At 39.2% G+C, this 21,916-nt stretch overlaps 1 protein-coding gene across 1 annotated transcript in view; it reads left to right on the forward strand.

Moving 5' to 3' along the window:
- The first annotated feature begins 320 nt into the window (after positions 1-320).
- KCNK2 (potassium two pore domain channel subfamily K member 2) overlaps positions 321-21,916 on the forward strand; it is a 314,492-nt gene continuing 292,896 nt past the window's right edge. Inside the window, exon 1 of the mRNA XM_053712494.1 lies at positions 321-641. Coding sequence (XP_053568469.1) covers position 641 — 1 coding nt within the window. The 5' untranslated portion in view covers positions 321-640. The remainder of the gene's footprint in view (positions 642-21,916) is intronic.

The raw sequence follows: 21,916 nt of genomic DNA on the forward strand, positions 1-21,916 counted from the left end.
ACTATTCTTTCAAAAGCATATAGGTTTTTATTGTGCATTGTGTAACTGCTATTAGTCCATCCTGAGTCAGCTCCAATTGAAATTCCTGTTAATAGTTGTTTTTTTGTCTCTGGAAATTCTGTCCTTGATGAGCAGGCAAGTGTATTCCCAAATCCCTTCCTAGCAGTGCAGACTTGCAAACACACAGAATGCCCTGCTGTGCAGGCTCCCCTATTGACCTAAAGAGGCAGGTACAATCTCTCAGTAAGAGCTGTGCACAAGCACACACAGTACAGCAGATGTGCTCTTTCTTCTCACAGCTACAAACCTGTTCAGTCTCTTTGTATTTCTCTTTTCTTCCTCCATTCTCACATCCACTCTTCTCTAATTATCCCTCAACCTGCTTTTTACTTTCACTCTTTCCTTAGAGCACAGACTTTTCTCCTCCTCTCTTTCCCACACCCATTTATCTCTTTTTCACTTTCTCATCCTATTCTACCATCTATTACTCTCTCCTTTTCCTTTGCAAGGAAGCACGACCCTGTGGATTACCTCCCTTACATTTCTGCAAATATTTCTTTTTGAATGCAATAGCAACACCAATTCAAACAATGCCTTGCAGCTCAGAAAACCACAGTCTGTGCGGAGCGTGTGAATAATAAGTGAGTACCCTTAATCTACTGCCTGGCAGGGTCGTTTCAGCTGTCGTGACTGGCTAGGAAGTGTGAAGCACTGTTGGTGCTAGGGGGGATGGTTGTGCTAATAATTCTTTTTGTAGCTGGCAAATTGTGGAGTTTTACATTTGTGGTTTAATGTTAAGTGATACCTAATTGCTTAAGCTATGGATTAGCTCATTGCTATACATTCATGTTTATTATTTTATAATTGGTTTTAGAATACAGTACTGATATATATATATTTAAATTTTGTGTTTATTTGTTTATTATCTATCTGTCTATCTATCATCTACCTATCTATCTATCTATCTATCTATCTATCTATATCCATTTGTCTATATCTATCATCTATCTACCTATATCAATCTATATCTATCTTTTATCTCTCTATCTACAGTATCTATTATCTATCTATCTGTCTATCTATCATCTATATGTCTGGCTGCCTGTCAAAGAGAATAAAGACAGATCTACAAGACATACAGCTATTTCTTATAGTGATCATTATGTTACTCATAGCTACATTATATAGCTAATACAAACAATTGGGATTCCTCTGTTTTATTATTGTATGTCAGAAGTGGTATTTATATAGCAGGGCATACTGCTGAAATTCACATAGTTCTGTGTTCATATTCTCCATTGTGAGCAGACGCAGAGCAGTGGTCAGTTGAGAGAAGAAACTTGCTTACTAGTGTAAAATCACTGACCGTGGTAAGTGTGCAATCTGGTTGTCACAGTTGTATTATGATCCTTTAGAGCCAGATTTCCGGGGGGGGGGGGGAGGGGGGGGGAGAGCCTGTGCAATTTTTTTAAAAAAATAAAAAATAAAAAATACCTTAGTTAATACATCATAAGGATTATGTAAGTCTACACTTATACAATTGATACCTACTTTCTAATAATATGTGCTTTACAATCAGGGCATGTTGTTATTTTTTTAAATTATATTTACTTTTTAACAAATTATAATTTGGATGATAGTCACTCTATATGCTGGTATAATCTGTGAAATAACATTTTATTACAATTTAAAGTGAACATCAGTGGCAATGCTGTAATAAATTTGTAACAACAGCCATTGTGACACACATAGGAAACAAAGTAATTGTAGAAGCTGGTATAAAATGCATTCATATGTAAGACACTTATACAATATGCAGTTCAATTTCTTTATTCTTCTTATAAGACTCATTCAGCATCTGGCTGTTTGAATGATGGTTTTCATTGCAATAACAGCAGGTGTATTTGGGAAGAAGGTTCAGTTACTTGTACATTCAGGTTCGAGGGACTTGCCCAGGGGTTAGTGTAACTAGAAACATGAGTCTAAGCAATTATATCAATGAAAAGCTCAAACAGGAAAATTGCTAACAGTTCAGAAGTGTCACAGTTTGAACATAACAAGGAATTAGTAAAAACATTACTATGTCATGGTGACGCTCATTAGGGTAAACAGATATTTTCCATTTCTTAGATGATCAAGATTATTCCAACCTATTCACTTCATTTGGAAGAACTATGTTTAATAACTACATATAGAATTTTGACAACTATGTAAGAGACCATAAGTGTTATTTAAAAAAAAAATGTTTAATGCAGAAAAAGAATGTTGCAGTTCTGTGAGCGACATATGTCAACGCACATATACATTATACTGGTTTAACTATTTTCTAGAAATGTGTCTTGGTCAACTAACTTTTATAAAGAAATAAGTATAGATATGAACAGATACATTTGCACCGACACACACAGCCAACAACACACACATACATAGACAGACGGATAGATGGATAGATTGATTGATTGATTGATTGATTGATCGATTGATTGATTGATAGGATGATAAATATATAAACATATAATAGATAGATGATAGATAAATAGATAAGATGATAGATAAACAGATGATAGATAGATGATAAATAGAAAGATATAGGATGATAGATAGATATAGGATGATAGATAGATAGATAGACATATGATAGATAAAGAGATAGATAATAGATGATAGATAGATAGATACATTATAGATGATAGATAATAGATAGATCATAGATGGATAGATAGATAGATAGATAGAAGAATAGATAGATAATAGAGAGATTCACTACACAGATACAGAGACACAGATAGAAAAATAAATACATAAGGACATATTAAAAATAGTTATTTTGTGTCTATAAAAAGGAAAGTGAAAAAAAAGAACTCTGTTGTAGCTTCTAGAATTAAAAAAACATTCACACCATGATGCACATTTATGCTGGGCAAATGTTTTATCTACACTCTAAGTGACAGATAGCACGGGGAAGCTCTTGCATAAAAATACTATTGTCAAGAGAGCAACACAAAGTGTTTGTGGGAAAAGAAATATAAAACAATGACACAGTACTGAATATAATGAAAATACCACACTTCTGTAGTTAATGTGAGCTTCCAGGGACATCTTCAGATGAATAAAAGATGATCCATGTTACTTTGAAGATAGTTCTTTTTATAACTGCAGTATTAGCACATAGTGCTGAATGATTTGTACAGAAATGTCTACGTCACCACAATAATGAGAACCAGAAACATTTATTAGCGAAACATTATTGTATAGCTGAATACAAAATAGACTAATACATTTTTACCACCAATTTAAAGTTCCATTTTTTTTAAGAGATAATAAATAAAAAATTAGATACTCCAAAAGCGGCTAGATTACGAGTGGAGCGCTATTTATCGCACCTGCTCTCATGCTACCTCCGCTCTAAGTAAACTGTTTGCACCTGTCGGGTAGCGATCATATTACAAGTTGAAAGTAAAAAGTTTTTCTCACGCTAACTCGACTCGTGCAAAAAGCGGAACTTTGAATATCACAACTGCATAACGTATTCCCCCGCAGAAGTTAAAGGAGCAAGAAAAGTGGAAAAAAACGTTAACACCCTACACTCGCGCAAATCTGATTGCATTTTCTCAAGTGCCCTAACCCAACATTAAAATATTAATATTCTAATGTTCTTCACACAGCAGAATATGTTCTATTTATTCATAAATACATATTTCTGCATCTATATGATGTGTTTTGGAAAAATATATATTTATTCCTAAATGTATAGATAATTATATATATAGTTATAGATATATGCAGATATATATAGAAATATCTATTTAAAATACATGCTTTGTGCAGAACATTGGAATGTGAAAATTTTTCAGTAAATACACAGTATAACACCTTATTGAATATGAATATTGAATAAATATGTTTTTACATGTTTTCAGCTTCTTAACTGGAAATAGATCCAATGCACTTAATATACTGTATATGTCTATTTATATACACATACAAATACATTTGTACACACACACACACACATATATATATATATATATATATATATATATATATATATATCCCTTTGCCTTCCTTAACACCTGAGACCTCATATCTTTGAGCTCTTATTTTAAAAATAATTTGTATTATATAGTGTTATTATGAGTGTAATTGTACTTTGTAATGTGTTTTGTGACAATTTTTTGTTTTGTGAAATAGTTAACCAGAACTCTAAGGTCGTGGTAAGCATTCTAGCGTAAATTGCAATTGCGCTCACGCGTTTGCATTTCCTTTCAACGCTTAATATGAGTGCTCCTTTCTACAAGCGCAAACAGCTGTGGTAAACCCAATATCACTTGGCATAACTGTTAGGGCCCCACTCGTAGTCTAGCCTTAAATATTTACTCATACATAGTAAAATAAAACAATCATGTGTATTTGCATTATTTATACTGCCTGCTTTCCATGAAGTTTTTCTTTTGGAAGCTATGCAGGATTCCCAAATTCTACCTCCTTACAATGGGCTAGATTACGAGTGGCACTCTAACTGTTGCGCAAGTGATAAGGGGTATTTCACTGCTCGCGTCAGAGATAGCATGCGTATTACGAATTGAAAGGAAAAGCATTCCCTTGAGCGCAATTTAATGCGCGTCGGGTAAGCCTGACTTCAAAGCTCTGGTTAACTGTTACGCAATAACAATAAACAATAAACACATCATAAATACATTAAAATCTACAGTTACACTCATAATAACACTCACCTAGATTACGAGTTTTGCGTTAGAAGCTGTGTGGGGCTAACGAGCAGTTAATGCTCACTGCTCACTTACAGACAGCGCTGGTATTACGGGTTTTTACAAACCCGGCGTTAACCGCAAAAAAGTGATCGTAGAGCAAAATTTTGCTCCACATCTCACCTCAATACCAGTGCTGCACGATTTCCCCATAGGAATCAATGGGGGAGAGCCGGCTGAAAAAAACTTAACACCTGCAAAAAAGCAGCATAAAGCTCCTAACGCAGCCCCATTGATTCCTATGTGGAAAATACATTTATGTCCACACCTAACACCCTAACATGAACCCCGAGTCTAAACACCCCTAATCTTACACTTATTCACCCCTAATCTGCCGCCCCGACATCACCGATACCTACATTATATTATTAACCCCTAATCTGCCGCTCCGGACACCGCCGCCATCTACATTATACTTATGAACCCCTAATTTGCTGCCCCCAACATCGCCGACACCTACATTATATTTATTAACCCCTAATCTGCTTTCCCCAATGTCACCGCAACCTAACTACATTTATTAAACCCTAATCTGCCGCCCCCAACGTCGCCTCCACTATAATAAAGTTATTAACCCCTAAACCTAAGTCTAACCCTAACCCCCCTAATTTAAATATAATTTAAATAAATCTAAATAAAATTACTACAATTAACTAAATAATTCCTATTTAAAACAAAATACTTACCTATAAAATAAACCATAAGCTAGCTAAAACATAACTAATAGTTACATTGTAGCTAGATTAGGGTTTATTTTTATTTCACAGGCAACTTTGTATTTATTTTAACTAGGTACAATAGTTATTAAATAGTTATTAACTATTTAATAACTACCTAGTTAAAATAAAGACAAATTTACCTGTAAAATAAAACCTAACCTAAGTTAAAATTACACCTAACACTACACTATAAATAAATTAATTACCTAAATTAAATACAATTAATTACAATTAAATAAAATTATCTAAAGTACAAAAAACACACCAAATTACAGAAAATAATAAAGAAATTACAAGATTTTTAAACTAATTACACCTAATCTAATCCCCCTAACAAAATAAAAAAGCCCCCCAAAATAAAAAACCCTACCCTACACTAAATTACAAATAACCCTTAAAAGGCATTGCCCCAAAGTAATCAGCTCTTTTACCTGAAAAAAAATTACAATTCCCCCCAACATTAAAACCTACCACCCACACAACCAACCCTACTTTAAAACCCACCCAATCCCCCCATAAAAAAATCTAACACTAACCCCCTGAAGATCACCTTACCGGGAGACGTCTTCACCCAACCGGGCCGAAGTCCTCAACAAAGCCAGGAGAAGTCTTCATCCAAGCCGGGTCGAAGTGGTCCTCCAGACGGGCAGAAGTCTTCATCCAGACAGCATCTTCTATCTTCATCTATCCGGCGCGGAGGGGGTCCATCTTCAAGACATCCGACGCGGAGCATCCTCTTCTTCCGAAGGGTAAACACAGAATGAAGGTTCCTCTAAATGACGTCATCCAAGATGGTGTCCCTTCAATTCCGATTGGCTGATAGAATTCAGCCAATTGGAATTAAGGTAGAAAAAATCCTATTGCATCATAAGCCACTTCCCCTTTCACTTGTGCACTTTGGAACTCTCGCTCTGTTTGCAACAAACTAACTTCTATACATGACCTCTTTATCTCCCACTCCCTCAACCTTCTGGCCCTAACAGAAACCTGTCTCTCTCCCCTATACACAGCATCCACTACTGCTCTGTCACATGGGGGTCTCCACTTCAGCCACATGCCTAGGTCTGGTAATAGAAAAGGAGGTGGTGTAGGTATTTTACTTTCCTCTCGTTGCACCTTTCAACAAATACATCCCATCTCTTCCCTCACAATTTCCTCATTCGAAACCCACATGATTTGCTTATTCTCTCCTCTTTCTATACATGTTACAGTCATATACCATCCTCCTGGCTCCTCAACTCAATTTCTAGATCACTTGGCTGCCTGGCTACCTTATTTCCTTTCCTCAGACACCCCTTCCCTCATTCTTGGTGACTTCAATATCCCTCTTGACAATCCCACTGCCTCCTCTGCAAAACAACTTCTGCAATTCACTTCCTCTTTCAGTTTGTCACAATGGACTGATTCTCCTACTCACAAATATGGTCACTCCCTTGACCTGATCTTTAGCTATTGATGCACCCTCTCAAATTTCACAAACTCCCCCTTTCCTCTTTTTGACCACCATCTCCTTACTTGCAACGAATCATCCCTCCCTACAACTCTCCCTCCTTCTGCTCCTCACACCAAACTTCAAAGAAGCATTATGTAATTAGATCAACAACAGCTTTCTAATTCCCTCAAACCTCTCCTCTCATCCTTCTCCTTTTCCTGCCCTGACCAATCTATCTGTCACTATAATTCCACTCTTACATCCGTCCTTGACATAGTTCGGAAATCAAACACTCATCCTCAGCAATGGCATACTCCTCTGACATGATACCTACGCAGATGTTCCCATACTGCTATTCGGCACTGGAGAAAATCTAGGAGTTCAGCTGATTTTCAACGTTACAAATTTATCTTGAACTCCTACTACTCTGCCCTTAATTTCCATAAGCAAAACTACTTCTCTACTCTTATCTCTAATCTTTCTTCAAACCCCAAACATTTGTTCCCCACTTTCAATACTCTTCTCTGCCCTCCCCACCTCCTAATATAACGTCTCTGTCAGATCAAGACTTTGCCAACCACTTTGATAACAAAATCGACTCCATCAGAAATGAAATCAGCTCTCAACATAACTCCATTCTCTCACCCCCTCAAATGCTCTCAATCAACCACAACCCACATAACCTTAAACTTAGCTCATTTTCCCCTGTTACTGAGGAAGAAGTTTTGGCACTTATACTGCGCTCTCACCTCACTACCTGTCCCCTTGACCCTATCCCGTCACAGCTACTCCCCTCCCTCTCTGCCACCCTTACCCCTATATTCATACACACTTTCAACCTCTCCCTCAGCACCGGTATATTTCCCTCATCGCTGAAACATGCAATGGTCACACCTATCCTCAAAAAACCTTCCTTTGATCCTACCTCCCCATCCAACTACCGCCCTCCTCCTTGACCCATTGCAATCTGGATTTTGTCCCCATCACTCCACAGAGACAGCAATTGTTAAGGTTACCAATGACCTACTTACAGCAAAATCAAAAGGCCACTTCTCTCTGCTTATCCTCCTTGATCTGTCTGCAGCCTTTGACACTATTGACCACCCTCTTTTGCTCCAAACCCTCCAATCCTTTGGCATATGTGACACAGCCCTCTCGTGGCTCTCTTCCTACCTGTCAAACCATACCTTTAGTGTAGCCTTCTCTGGAGCCTCCTTTGCCCCATCACCACTTTCTGTCAGAGTACCGCAAGGTTCTGTCTTCGGTCCCCTTCTCTTCTCAATCTATATGTCATCACTAGGTTTCCTAATAAAGTCCCACGGTTTACAATATCATTTGTATGCAGATGACACCCAAATCTACTTCTCTGCACCAGACCTTTCTCCTTCCTTGCTAACCCGTGTCACTAACTGTCTTTCTCACATCTCCAACTGGATGTCCTCTCAATACCTCAAGCTAAATCTATCCAAAACTGAGCTCCTTATTTTCCCCCCTTGTTCTAAACACTCCACCCCCAATCTCTCTATAACTGTCAACAACTCCCTCATTACCCCTACCCCGCATGCCCGATGTCTCGGGGTCACATTTGACTTAGATCTTTCTTTCACTCCTCACATTCAGTCATTGGCTAAAGCCTGCCGTTTCCACCTTAAAAACATCTCTAAAATAAGACACTTCCTTACACAAGACACAACTAAGATTTTAATCCACTCTCTCATTCTCTCCCGCCTCGATTACTGCAACTCTGTCCTTTCTGGTCTCCCCACCTGCTGCTTAGCTTCTTTACAATCCATAATGAATGCCTCTGCCAGACTCATCTTCCTTACACCTCTTCATCTGCTCCACCTCTCTGCCAACCCCTTCATTGGCTTCTTCTTGCCTCTAGGATCAAACACAAAATTCTCATTCTGACATACAAAGCCCTCAACTGCACTGCTCCCCCCTATATCTCAGAGTCTCCAGATACTCTCCCTCCCGTCCCCTTCGCTCTGCTCATGACCTCCTACTCTCCTCCTCTCTTGTCACCTCATCACACTCCCGTTTACAGGACTTCTCCAGACGGGTTCTCATCTTGTGAAACTCTCTGCCTCACTCCTCAAGACTCTCTTCTAGTTTTAAAAGCTTCAAGTGCTCCCTAAAGACTCTACTGTTCAGGGATGCATACAACCTATGCTAACCTTTCTTTATACCAGTTCCTCTCCTCCATTGCTATCCCCTGAACCCCCTTAGCATGTAAGCCTAAGAGTCCAGCTGTTTGTTGATCACCTTCTTAAGAGCTGACTACAACAGTGCAACTCTTGGCAGGGCCCTCTACCCATTTGATCCCTATAATTGTTTTGTTGTACTCCGCATTTGTTTATAGCGCTGCGGAATCTGTTGGTGCTCTACAAATAACTAATAATAATAATAATAATAATAATAATAATAAAATGATTGTGATCATCCTCTTTATACCTAAAACAAGATTTACCAGGATTTTAACAATACTGGAGTCAATCACAATCATTTAGAAAAACCTATCTAATGAGTATTAAAAGAAAATCGCCATTAAAGTCTATGGCAATTTTTATAGATAAATAGTTTTTTCTAAAGTATTGTGATTGACCCTAATATTAGTTATTCCCTTATTCATGAGAAAAACGGCATGCACACACTGTGAATCACACAGAATCACACTGTGAATCTATTTAAATGCCAAAATATAGATATTCTCCTAATCACAGTCTGTGATAAGGAGAATATCTATATTTTGGCATTTAAATAGCAGAATCAATGTTTCACTGGACCATTTAATAATTTTTCTAATCTACTCCCTGGTAATTTCCCGACTTAACTACTGTAATAACCTACTAACTGGCCTCCCTCTCTCCTGCCTCTCCCCCCTTCAATCCATCTTCTGCCAGGCTAATCCACTTCTCCAGACGCTCTGTATCTGTTGCACCAGGGTCGGCTCCAGAACAAATGAAATGGGGGGGGGGCATTTTTTTTTCATGAGGGGGCACACATTTACAAAGCATGCATGAGAGAGTCAAAATAAGAGCAGACTTATATATTCTGCAGAAAAGTGAAGCTTCTGGCTGGCTTATCCCCCACTATTAACATTTGGAGAATATGTGCTAAATCACTAGGTAAAAGAATGAAGTCTAAATCCTATGCAGTGCACTAAAACAGAGCCATTAAACTTGAGACCCCCAGTGCAATGGCTCCTTAAAAACAATTCACCCCTTAATCACTCATTCTCAAATCTCAATAATGTCCCCCTAAACAGTTATGCACCCCAATCCCCCCAATGCAATTAGCCCCTTTGTTTGCAATAGCAGTGAGGATACTAGGTTTTAAGGTACTGGTAATTTTGTAGATTATATTTAGCTATACTTTCACAATAACTAATGGATATCAGGCTACTTAATACAACCTATGTACTGTGAATCTATAAGAATATGATTGTATCATATAAATATAAGTCTATAAATGGCTACCAGTTTCTATCAACGCTTTAAAAGTGCACTGTGATCTTAGACCCAGCCTAAGATCACAGTGCACTTTTGAGGTGTCGATAGAAGCCGGTAGCAATTTATAGACTTATATTTACATGATACATTCATATTCTTATCATGGTCTATTGTTTAAGAAAATGAGTAACTAACGATAGTTAGGTAAAATTAATAGGGTTAAAGACAAGTCCAAAAAGTCTCTAATTAACTTCCAATTCCAAATAAGAGGTTAAGACACGGAGCTCCTAACAGATCGGCAGCTAACTCCACCCCCAGCATGCAGCATTACATAACAATTCATTATTTTATTTATTATTTTTAAAGCGTATGATCATATCATGCTCCCCCTTGGAGCCGACCCTGTGTTGCACCACTCTGCGAGTTTCTTCACTGGCTCCCCATTCACAGCAGAATTAAATTCTCACCCTCACCTACAAAGCCCTCAACAATGCTGCCCCACCCTACCTTTCCTCACTCATCAACAAATATACTCCAGCCCGCCCCCTACGATCCAACAATGACCTGCTCCTTGCATCCTCTTCCATCACCTCCTCCCATGCTAGACTACAGGACTTCTCTTGTGCGGCACCAACCCTCTGGAACGCACTTCCTCAAGATCCCTAAAGACCTTTTTGTTTAGGGAAGCTTATCACCCAACTCAGTAACAAATTAATTTCACTTACCTAATAGTTGCCCTTCTAACTCAACTCTAACATCATTCTCACCTTTGCAGTCCCCGCCTCCTGTTTCCCATCCTCATACCCATCTAGATTGTAAGTTCCCCTAGGAATAGGGCCCTCAATTCCCCCCATATTTGTCTGTTAAATTTTGTCTTATATTGTAATGTTTCACCGTTGTACTTTTATCTTTGCACCCATGGACAGCACTGCGGAATCTGTTAGCGCTTTATAAAGAATAATAATAATAAAATTATATATATATATATATATATATTATCAAATTATACCATTCAAATATCATATGAACACCACAAATAAATATTCATTCCCACAGACTTACCAATGAATTATTTGAGAATAAACATTTAAATGTTAATATTTTAATGATCAAATGTTATGTCAAAGAAAGGAAATGCTAATATGTGCTTCCATAAAATAAGGTAAAATTAATTAAATAAAAAATTGTTATTTTTTTAACAAATATGAAAAATCCTCACCCATCCCTACCCAACAGTGATGTAATAACTTTACATTTATTTTCCCAACAGTGATGTAATAACTTTACATTTATTTATCCAACAGTGGTGTAATAGCCTTACATTTATTTACCCAACAGTGGTGTAATAGCCTTACATTTATTTACCCAACAGTGGTGTAATAACTTTACATTTATTTACCCAACAGTGATGAAATAACTTTTTATGTTATCACCAGTTTCCAAACTTTACACCTTAATGGAAACTAGGCCAGTGATGTAATAACTTAACATTTATTTACCCAACGGTGATGTCATAACTTATATGTGCTTCCATAAAATAAGGTAAAATTAATTAAATAAAAAATTGTTATTTTTTTAACAAATATGAAAAATCCTCACCCATCCCTACCCAACAGTGATGTAATAACTTTACATTTATTTTCCCAACAGTGATGTAATAACTTTACATTTATTTATCCAACAGTGGTGTAATAGCCTTACATTTATTTACCCAACAGTGGTGTAATAGCCTTACATTTATTTACCCAACAGTGGTGTAATAACTTTACATTTATTTACCCAACAGTGATGAAATAACTTTTTATGTTATCACCAGTTTCCAAACTTTACACCTTAATGGAAACTAGGAATGTAATAACTTAACATTTATTTACCCAACGGTGATGTCATAACTTATATGTGCTTCCATAAAATAAGGTAAAATTAATTAAATAAAAAATTGTTATTTTTTTAACAAATATGAAAAATCCTCACCCATCCCTACCCAACAGTGATGTAATAACCTTACATGTATTTAACCAACAGTGATGTAAAAACTTTACATTTATTTACCCAACAGTGGTGTAATAACTTATATTTGTTTACCCAACAGTGGTGTAATAACTTTACATTTATTTACCCAACAGTGATGAAATAACTTTACATCTAGTTACCCAACAGTGATGTAATAACCTTACATGTATTTAACCAACAGTGATGTAAAAACTTTACATTTATTTACCCAACAGTGGTGTAATAACTTATATTTGTTTACCCAACAGTGATGTAATAACTTTTTATGTTATCACCAGTTTCCAAACTTTACACCTTAATGGAAACTAGGCCAGTGATGTAATAACTTAACATTTATTTACCCAACGGTGATGTCATAACTTTGCATTTACAGGGAGTGCAGAATTATTAGGCAAGTTGAATTTTGAGGATTAATTTTATTATTGAACAACAACCATGTTCTCAATGAACCCAAAAAACTCATTAATATCAAAGCTGAATAGTTTTGGAAGTAGTTTTTAGTTTGTTTTTAGTTATAGCTATTTTAGGGGGATATCTGTGTGTGCAGGTGACTATTACTGTGCAGAATTATTAGGCAACTTAACAAAAAACAAATATATACCCATTTAAATTATTTATTTTTACCAGTGAAACCAATATAACATCTCAACATTCACAAATATACATTTCTGACATTCAAAAACAAAACAAAAACAAATCAGTGACCAATATAGCCACCTTTCTTTGCAAGGGCACTCAAAAGCCTGCCATCCATGGATTCTGTCAGTGTTTTGATCTGTTCACCATCAGCATTGCGTGCAGCAGCAACCACAGCCTCCCAGACACTGTTCAGAGAGGTGTACTGTTTTCCCTCCTTGTAAATCTCACATTTGATGATGGACCACAGGTTCTCAATGGGGTTCAGATCAGGTGAACAAGGAGGCCATGTCATTAGATTTTCTTCTTTTATACCCTTTCTTGCCAGCCACGCTGTGGAGTACTTGGACGTGTGTGATGGAGTATTGTCCTGCATGAAAATCATGTTTTTCTTGAAGGATGCAGACTTCTTCCTGTACCACTGCTTGAAGAAGGTGTCTTCCAGAAACTGGCAGTAGGACTGGGAGTTGAGCTTGACTCCATCCTCAACCCAAAAAGGCCCCACAAGCTCATCTTTGATGATACCAGCCCAAACCAGTACTCCACCTCCACCTTGCTGGCGTCTGAGTCGGACTGGAGCTCTCTGCCCTTTACCAATCCAGCCACGGGCCCATCCATCTGGCCCATCAAGACTCACTCTCATTTCATCAGTCCATAAAACCTTAGAAAAATCAGTCTTGAGATATTTCTTGGCCCAGTCTTGACGTTTCAGCTTGTGTGTCTTGTTCAGTGGTGGTCGTCTTTCAGCCTTTCTTACCTTGGCCATGTCTCTGAGTATTGCACACCTTGTGCTTTTGGGTACTCCAGTGATGTTGCAGCTCTGAAATATGGCCAAACTGGTGGCAAGTGGCATCTTGGCAGCTGCACGCTTGACTTTTCTCAGTTCATGGGCAGTTATTTTGCGCCTTGGTTTTTCCACATGCTTCTTGCGACCCTGTTGACTATTTTGAATGAAACGCTTGATTGTTCGATGATCACGCTTCAGAAGCTTTGCAATTTTAAGAGTGCTGCATCCCTCTGCAAGATATCTCACTATTTTTGACTTTTCTGAGCCTGTCAAGTCCTTCTTTTGACCCATTTTGCCAAAGGAAAGGAAGTTGCCTAATAATTATGCACACCTGATATAGGGTGTTGATGTCATTAGACCACACCCCTTCTCATTACAGAGATGCACATCACCTAATATGCTTAATTGGTAGTAGGCTTTCAAGCCTATACAGCTTGGAGTAAGACAACATGCATAAAGAGGATGATGTGGTCAAAATACTCATTTGCCTAATAATTCTGCACTCCCTGTATTTGCCCAGCAGTGAGCCTATGGCATCTATTTAACAAGGTCTGGCGGACCTGATCCGACAGTGTGGATTAGGTCCACCAGACCTCGCTGAATAGAGAGAGCAATATACTCTCCGTATTCAGCATTGCACCAGCAGCTCACAAGAGCTGCTGGTGCAATGACGCCCCCTGCAGACTCACAGCCAATCGGCCGCCAGCAGGGAGGTGTCAATCAACCCGATCGTACTCGATCGGGTTGATTTCCGGTGATGTCTGTCCGCCTGCTCAGAGCAGGTGGACAGGTTATAGAGCAGCGGTCTTTTGCTCTGAGCAGGTGGACAGACATTGCAGGAAATCAACCCAATCGAGTACGATCAGGTTTATTGACACCACCCTGCTGGCGGCCCATTGGCTGCGAGTCTGCAGGGGGCAGCATTGCACCAGCAGCTCTTGTGAGCTGCTGGTGCAATGCTGAATACGGCAAGCGTATTGCTCAATGTATTCAGCGAGGTCTGTCGGACCTGATCCACACTGTCGGATCAAGTCCGCCAGACTTTCTTAAATAGGGGCCTATATGTTAAGAAGGCATCTATACTATATGTCTAGTTAGGTAAAAAACTAAGACATTGGCTTCATTACTGAAATACCAGGATAAAGAAGGTTTACTCCTGGGAACCTTGTCTGCTTGTGCAGTCACGCCCCCTGCTCTTGTACAACCAATTTTGTTAAAGCAGGGCTTGTCAATCATCCCAATGGGATCTGATTGGGAAGGTTATACTCCACCAGCCTTGAGGTGATGGATAAGTTAAGTAGCAGTGGTCTTAAGACTGCAACTGCTTAACTAGCATTTCAAGCATGCTTTTGTGAGCCTTAAATGCTTGGGCATGAAGTTACATGCTCAGCTTCATAAACGGGGCCTATTACATGAGTAAACGACGGTTCCTATATCCTGACAAAAACCAATTTGCCCATATGCAAACTCAGATACATTCAGAAAACTCAAACAAATGAACATTTCAGTTTCAATCAATGAGTGATGCATCTTCATGAACATGACTACGGTGAAAACTACTGGTGATAAAGATCTACTGTGAAAATACTTATTTGACATGTGCAACATTTAGTTTAAGACATTTCTTGAGTAAGTTTGAGTGATAACTTAAGTGTGTGTTTGAGTGAGAACACTTTCGCCTAGATTTAGAGTTTTGCGGCCAAAGGGGTGCGTTAGCTACGCGTGTTTTTTTCTGGCCGCACCTTTTAAATACCGCTGGTATTTAGAGTTCACAGAATGGTTGCATTAGGCTCCAAAAAAGGAGCGTAGAGCATATTTAACGCAACTTCAACTCTCGATACCAGCGGTGCTTACGGACGCGGCCAGCTTCAAAAACGTGCTCGTGCGCGATTCCCCCATAGAAAACAATGGGGCTGTTTGAGCTGAAAAAAAAACTAACACCTGCAAAAAAGCCGCGTTCAGCTCCTAACGCAGCCCCATTGTTTGCTATGGGGAAACACTTCCTACGTCTGCACCTAACACTCTAACATGTACCCCGAGTCTAAACACCCCTAATCTTATACTTATTAACCCCTAATCTGCCGCCCCCGCTATCGCTGACACCTGCATATTTTTTTAACCCCTAATCTGCCGCTCCGTAAACCGCCGCAACCTACATTATACCTATGTACCCCTAATCTGCTGCCCCTAACACTGCCGACCCCTATATTATATTTATTAACCCCTAATCTGCCCCCCACAACGTCGCCTCCACCTGCCTACACTTATTAACCCCTAATCTGCCGACTGGACCTGAGCGCTACTATAATAAATGTATTAACCCCTAATCCGCCTCAATAACCCTATAATAAATAGTATTAACCCCTAATCTGCCCTCCCTAACATTGCCGACACCTAATTTCAAGTATTAACCCCTAATCTGCCGACAGGAGCTCACCGCTACTCTAATAAATTTATTAACCCCTAAAGCTAAGTCTAACTTTAACCCTAACACCCCCCTAAATTAAATATAATTTAAATCTAACGAAATAAATTAACTCTTATTAAATAAATTATTCCTATTTAAAGCTAAATACTTACCTGTAAAATAAACCCTTATATAGCTACAATATAAATTATAATTATATTATACCTATTTTAGGATTTATATTTATTTTACAGGTAACTTTGTATTTATTTTAACCAGGTACAATAGCTATTAAATAGTTAAGAACTATTTAATAGCTAAAATAGTTAAAATAATTACAAAATTACCTGTAAAATAAATCCTAACCTAAGTTACAATTAAACCTAACACTACACTATCAATAAATAAATTAAATAAAATACCTACAATTATCTACAATTAAACCTAACACTACACTATCAATACATTAATTAAATACAATACCTACAAATAACTACAATTAAATAAACTAACTAAAGTACAAAAAATAAAAAAGAACTAAGTTACAAAAATAATAAAATATTTACAAACATTAGAAAAATATTACAATTTTAAACTAATTACACCTACTCTAAGCCCCCTAATAAAATTACAAAGCCCCCCAAAATAAAAAATGCCCTACCCTATTCTAAATTACAAAAGTTCAAAGCTCTTTTACCTTACCAGCCCTTTGAGGGGCATGCCCCAAGAAATTCAGCTCTTTTGCCTGTAAAAAAACACATACAATACCCCCCCAACATTACAACCCACCACCCACATACCCCTAATCTAACCCAAACCCCCTTAAATAAACCTTACACTAAGCCCCCTGAAGATCTTCCTACCTTATCTTCACCTCACCGGGTATCACCGATCGGTCCTGGCTCCAAAATCTTCATCCAACCCAAGCGGGGGCTGGCGATCCATAATCCTGCGGCTGAAGAGGTCCAGAAGAGGCTCCAAAGTCTTCATCCTATCTGGGAAGAAGAGGCGATCCAGACCGGCAACCATCTTGATCCAAGCGGCATCTTCTATCTTCATCCGATGAGGAACGGCTCCATCGTGAAGACCTCCAGCGCGGATCAATCTTCTTCCGACGACGTCCAACTGAAGAATGACGGTTCCTTTAAGGGACGTCATCCAAGATGGCGTCCCTCGAATTCCGATTGGCTGATAGGATTCTATCAGCCAATCGGAATTAAGGTAGGAAAATTCTGATTGGCTGATGGAATCAGCCAATCAGAATCAAGTTCAATCCGATTGGCTGATCCGATCAGCCAATCAGATTGAGCTCGCATTCTATTGGCTGTTCCGATCAGCCAATAGAATGCGAGCTCAATCTGATTGGCTGATCGGATCAGCCAATCGGATTGAACTTGATTCTGATTGGCTGATTCCATCAGCCAATCAGAATTTTCCTACCTTAATTCCGATTGGCTGATAGAATCCTATCGGCCAATCGGAATTCGAGGGACGCCATCTTGGATGACGTCCCTTAAAGGAACCGTCATTCTTCAGTTGGACGTCGTCGGAAGAAGATTGATCCGCACTGGAGGTCTTCACGATGGAGCCGTTCCTCATCGGATGAAGATAGAAGATGCCGCTTGGATCAAGATGGTTGCCGGTCTGGATCGCCTCTTCTTCCCGGATAGGATGAAGACTTTGGAGCCTCTTCTGGACCTCTTCAGCCACAGGATTATGGATCGCCAGCCCCCGCTTGGGTTGGATGCAGATTTTGGACCCAGGACCGATCGGTGATACCCGGTGAGGTGAAGATAAGGTAGGAAGATCTTCAGGGGCTTAGTGTTAGGTTTATTTAAGTGGGGTTTGGGTTAGATTAGGGGTATGTGGGTGGTGGGTTGTAATGTTGGGGGGGGGTATTGTATGTGTTTTTTTACAGGCAAAAGAGCTGAATTTCTTGGGGCATGCCCCGCAAAGGGCCCTGTTCAGGGCTGGTAAGGTAAAATGTTAGGTTTAATTGTAGGTAATTGTAGGTATTTTATTGTAGGTATTTTATTTAATTTATTTATTGATAGCGTAGTGTTAGGTTTAATTGTAACTTAGGTTAGGATTTATTTTACAGGTAATTTTGTAATTATTTTAACTATTTAACTATTAAATAGTTCTTAACTATTTAATAGCTATTGTACCTGGTTAAAATAAATACAAAGTTACCTGTAAAATAAATATAAATCCTAAAATAGCTATAATATAATTATAATTTATATTGTAGCTATATTAGGGTTTATTTTACAAGTAAGTATTTAGCTTTAAATAGGAATAATTTATTTAATAAGAGTTCATTTATTTCGTTAGATTTAAATTATATTTAACTTAGGGGGGTGTTAGGGTTAGGGTTAGACTTAGCTTTAGGGGTTAATCCATTTATTAAAGTAGCGGCGAGATTCGGTCGGCAGATTAGGGGTTAATAATTGAAGTTAGGTGTCGGCGATGTTAGGGAGGGCAGATTAGGGGTTAATACTATTTATTATAGGGTTATTGAGGCGGGAGTGAGGCGGATTTGGGGTTAATAACTTTATTATAGTAGCGGTGCGGTCCGCTCGGCAGATTAGGGGTTAATAAGTGTAGGCAGGTGGAGGCGACGGTGAGGGGGGCAGATTAGGGGTTAATAAATATAATATAGGGGTCGGCGGTGTTAGGGGCGGCAGATTAGGGGTACATAGGGATAATGTAGGTAGCGGCGGTTTATGGAGCGGCAGATTAGGGGTTAATTATTGTAGGTAGCTGGCGGCGATGTTGTGGGGGGCAGGTTAGGGGTTAATAAATATAATATAGGGGTCGGCGGTGTTAGGGGCAGCAGATTAGGGGTACATAAGTATAACGTAGGTGGCGGTCGGCAGATTAGGGGTTAAAAAATTTTAATCGAGTGGCGGCGATGTGGGGGGACCTTGGTTTAGGGGTACATAGGTAGTTTATAGGTGTTAGTGTACTTTAGAGCACAGTAGTTAAGAGCTTTATAAACCGGCGTTAGCCCAGAAAGCTCTTAACTACTGACTTTTTTCTGCGGCTGGAGTTTTGTCGTTAGATTTCTAACGCTCACTTCAGCCACGACTCTAAATACCGGAGTTAGAAAGATCCCATTGAAAAGATAGGATACGCAATTTATGTAAGGGGATCTGCGGTATGGAAAAGTCGCGGCTGAAAAGTGAGCGTTAGACCCTTTAATGACTGACTCCAAATACCAGAGGTTGGTAAAAACCAGCGTTAGGAGCCTCTAACGCTGGTTTTGACGGCTACCGCCAAACTCTAAATCTAGGCCATAGTAACTATTTTCTTTTTATTGCAATTACATTTCCATACTATTTACAGTGATACATTGTGTAATATCATGAACAATACTCAAAAAACATTAAGCGCTAGATTACAAGTGGCGCACTAAATAATTTTTGTGCTCATCTGCTGACAATTTATTTCAACTTCTAATATGAGTGTTAACCGGCCCACATTAAAAGTTTACTTTTAGTCTTCTCAGCCAAACACACACACTTAAGTAAACTTTTAATGCGGGCGGTGTGATGAGAGTGGGAAGTGACATCACTGGATGGGGGCGTAGTTTAAGGCTGTTATTGTCTATGTCACAGTTACCAAGTTAGATGTGTTGTACAAGCTGTTTACTTCTATGCTCTGCAATAAAATAGCATTGTACCTTCTATGCTGTGTCCTGCATCTCATGACATGGTGTTAGAAGTACTTGTCTGCGCTTCTGTTTCCTGATTAATGACGATGTTGAAGTTTACCCCACTTGAGCCTTTTGATTTCTCTCAGCCTGCAGCTTGGCCCACATGGCGTCAGTGGTTTCAACGCTTCAGGATTGCTTCCAAGCTGGACAAGGAGAGTGGTAAAGTACAAGTTAATTCTCTTTTATACTCTATGGGGAAAGATGTGGAGCCAGTGTTCAATGCCTTTACTTTCCAAGAAGGGGAAGAATTTGACTTTGAAATAGTTATATACAAACTCAGTGCTCACTTTGTGCCCAAAAGAAATGTGATTCATGAGAGGGCCTGTTTTCACAAATGTGCTCAGCATGTGGAAGAATCTGTGGAGTCATTTGTGCACAGCCTGTATGAACTAGCTGACTTCTGTGAGTTTGGTGTTGCTAAAGAGGAGCAAATCAGAGACAGAATAGTCATAGGAATTGCAGATGCTGAAGTCTCACTGAAGCTACAGTTGGAGGCTGATTTAACATTGGATGGGGCTATTAGGATGGCCCACCAGAGTGAAGTGGTGAAAAAGTGCTGATCTGAGGTCTGAGAGTATTGTGGATGAAGTGCAGCAGTTCAGGAGAGCTGCTAGTGAAAGACACAGTGTGAGCGGTAGACCAAGGGCAACAGATAGGCCCCGAAGCAGATGGGCGCAGCATGCTCGCTGCACGCAGTGTAACTGTACCCATGATCAGAGTGTCGTATGCTCTGCTAAAGACAAAAGATGTAGAAAATGTAACCGAATCAGCAATTTTGAAGTGGCGTATAAAACTGAATACATTAAAGAGATGCAGGTGGATAGTGACCAGGAGGGTCAAGAAGTGTCCTTTGTTGGGTCTGTTGTTGAACGGTCTGGTTCAGATGAAGATTGGCAGGTTACTCTTACTGTAATGGGAGCCAAAGTTGCCTTTAAGATTGACACAGGAGCAGATATCACTGTTATGTCCCTTGCAGCATTCATAAAACTGCCTCAACAGCCTCAGCTGGTGAAAGTTACAAATTTCTTGCCAGCTGCTAGTACAAGCAGAGGAAATTCACCATGTGGGTACATGTGATTAGAGGTCAGTTTGTTAACAACCTATTGAGCAGAAAAGCAGCCTCTGGTTTGGGCCTGGTCGCCAGAGTGAATGAGATTTCAGAAGACATGTTTGGTGAATTAAGCCTACTGAATTGCAACCCAGTCCGAATATCACTTAAAGGTGACACAGTCCCATACAGCATTACCATTCCTCATAGAATTTCGTTCCCGCTCATACCTCAAGTGGAGAAGGAACTTCTGCGTATGAAGAATATGGGAGTTATTGAAGATGTTGTTGAAGCAACTGACTGGTGTGCCCCATTGTGCCTGTCACGAAGAAAAACGGGAAGGTACGCATCTGCGTAGACTTGAAAAGGCTGAATGAGGCAGTAGAGAGAGAGATATGTGCTGCCAACACTTAAAGACATAGCTCCGAAATTGGCTGGGGTGAAGTTCTTTTCCACACTGGATGCTTCCAGCGGCTTCTGGCAGACACCTCTAGATCCAAAGTGCCGCAAACTGACTACCTTCATTACACCGGTAGGTCATATCTGCTTCTGCAGACTCCCCTTCGGGATATCCTCTGCTCCTGAAATCTTTCAAAGAGAGATGAGTTCTCTCCTAAGGGACCATGAGGGCACAGCAGTTGTCATGGATGACATTTTGGTGTATGGGTCTATATCGGAAGAACATGATCAGAGATTGAGCTGTGTGCTGCATACCATTAGAGAGTCTGTACTGAAACTAAATAAGGATAAATGCCATTTTAGGAAGGCTGAGTTATGTTACTTTGGGCATAATGGCATCAAGCTGGACCCTGATAAAATCCTTGCTATTGAACAGATGAAAAGTCCTTCTGATGTACATAAGCTGAAACAAATATTGGGCCTTGTGAATTATGTGGGCAGGTTCCTTCCAAATTTATCCACAATACTACACCCTATCA

This window comes from Bombina bombina, chromosome 4 (genome assembly GCF_027579735.1).
Source record: "Bombina bombina isolate aBomBom1 chromosome 4, aBomBom1.pri, whole genome shotgun sequence".
Classification (NCBI taxonomy): domain Eukaryota; kingdom Metazoa; phylum Chordata; class Amphibia; order Anura; family Bombinatoridae; genus Bombina; species Bombina bombina.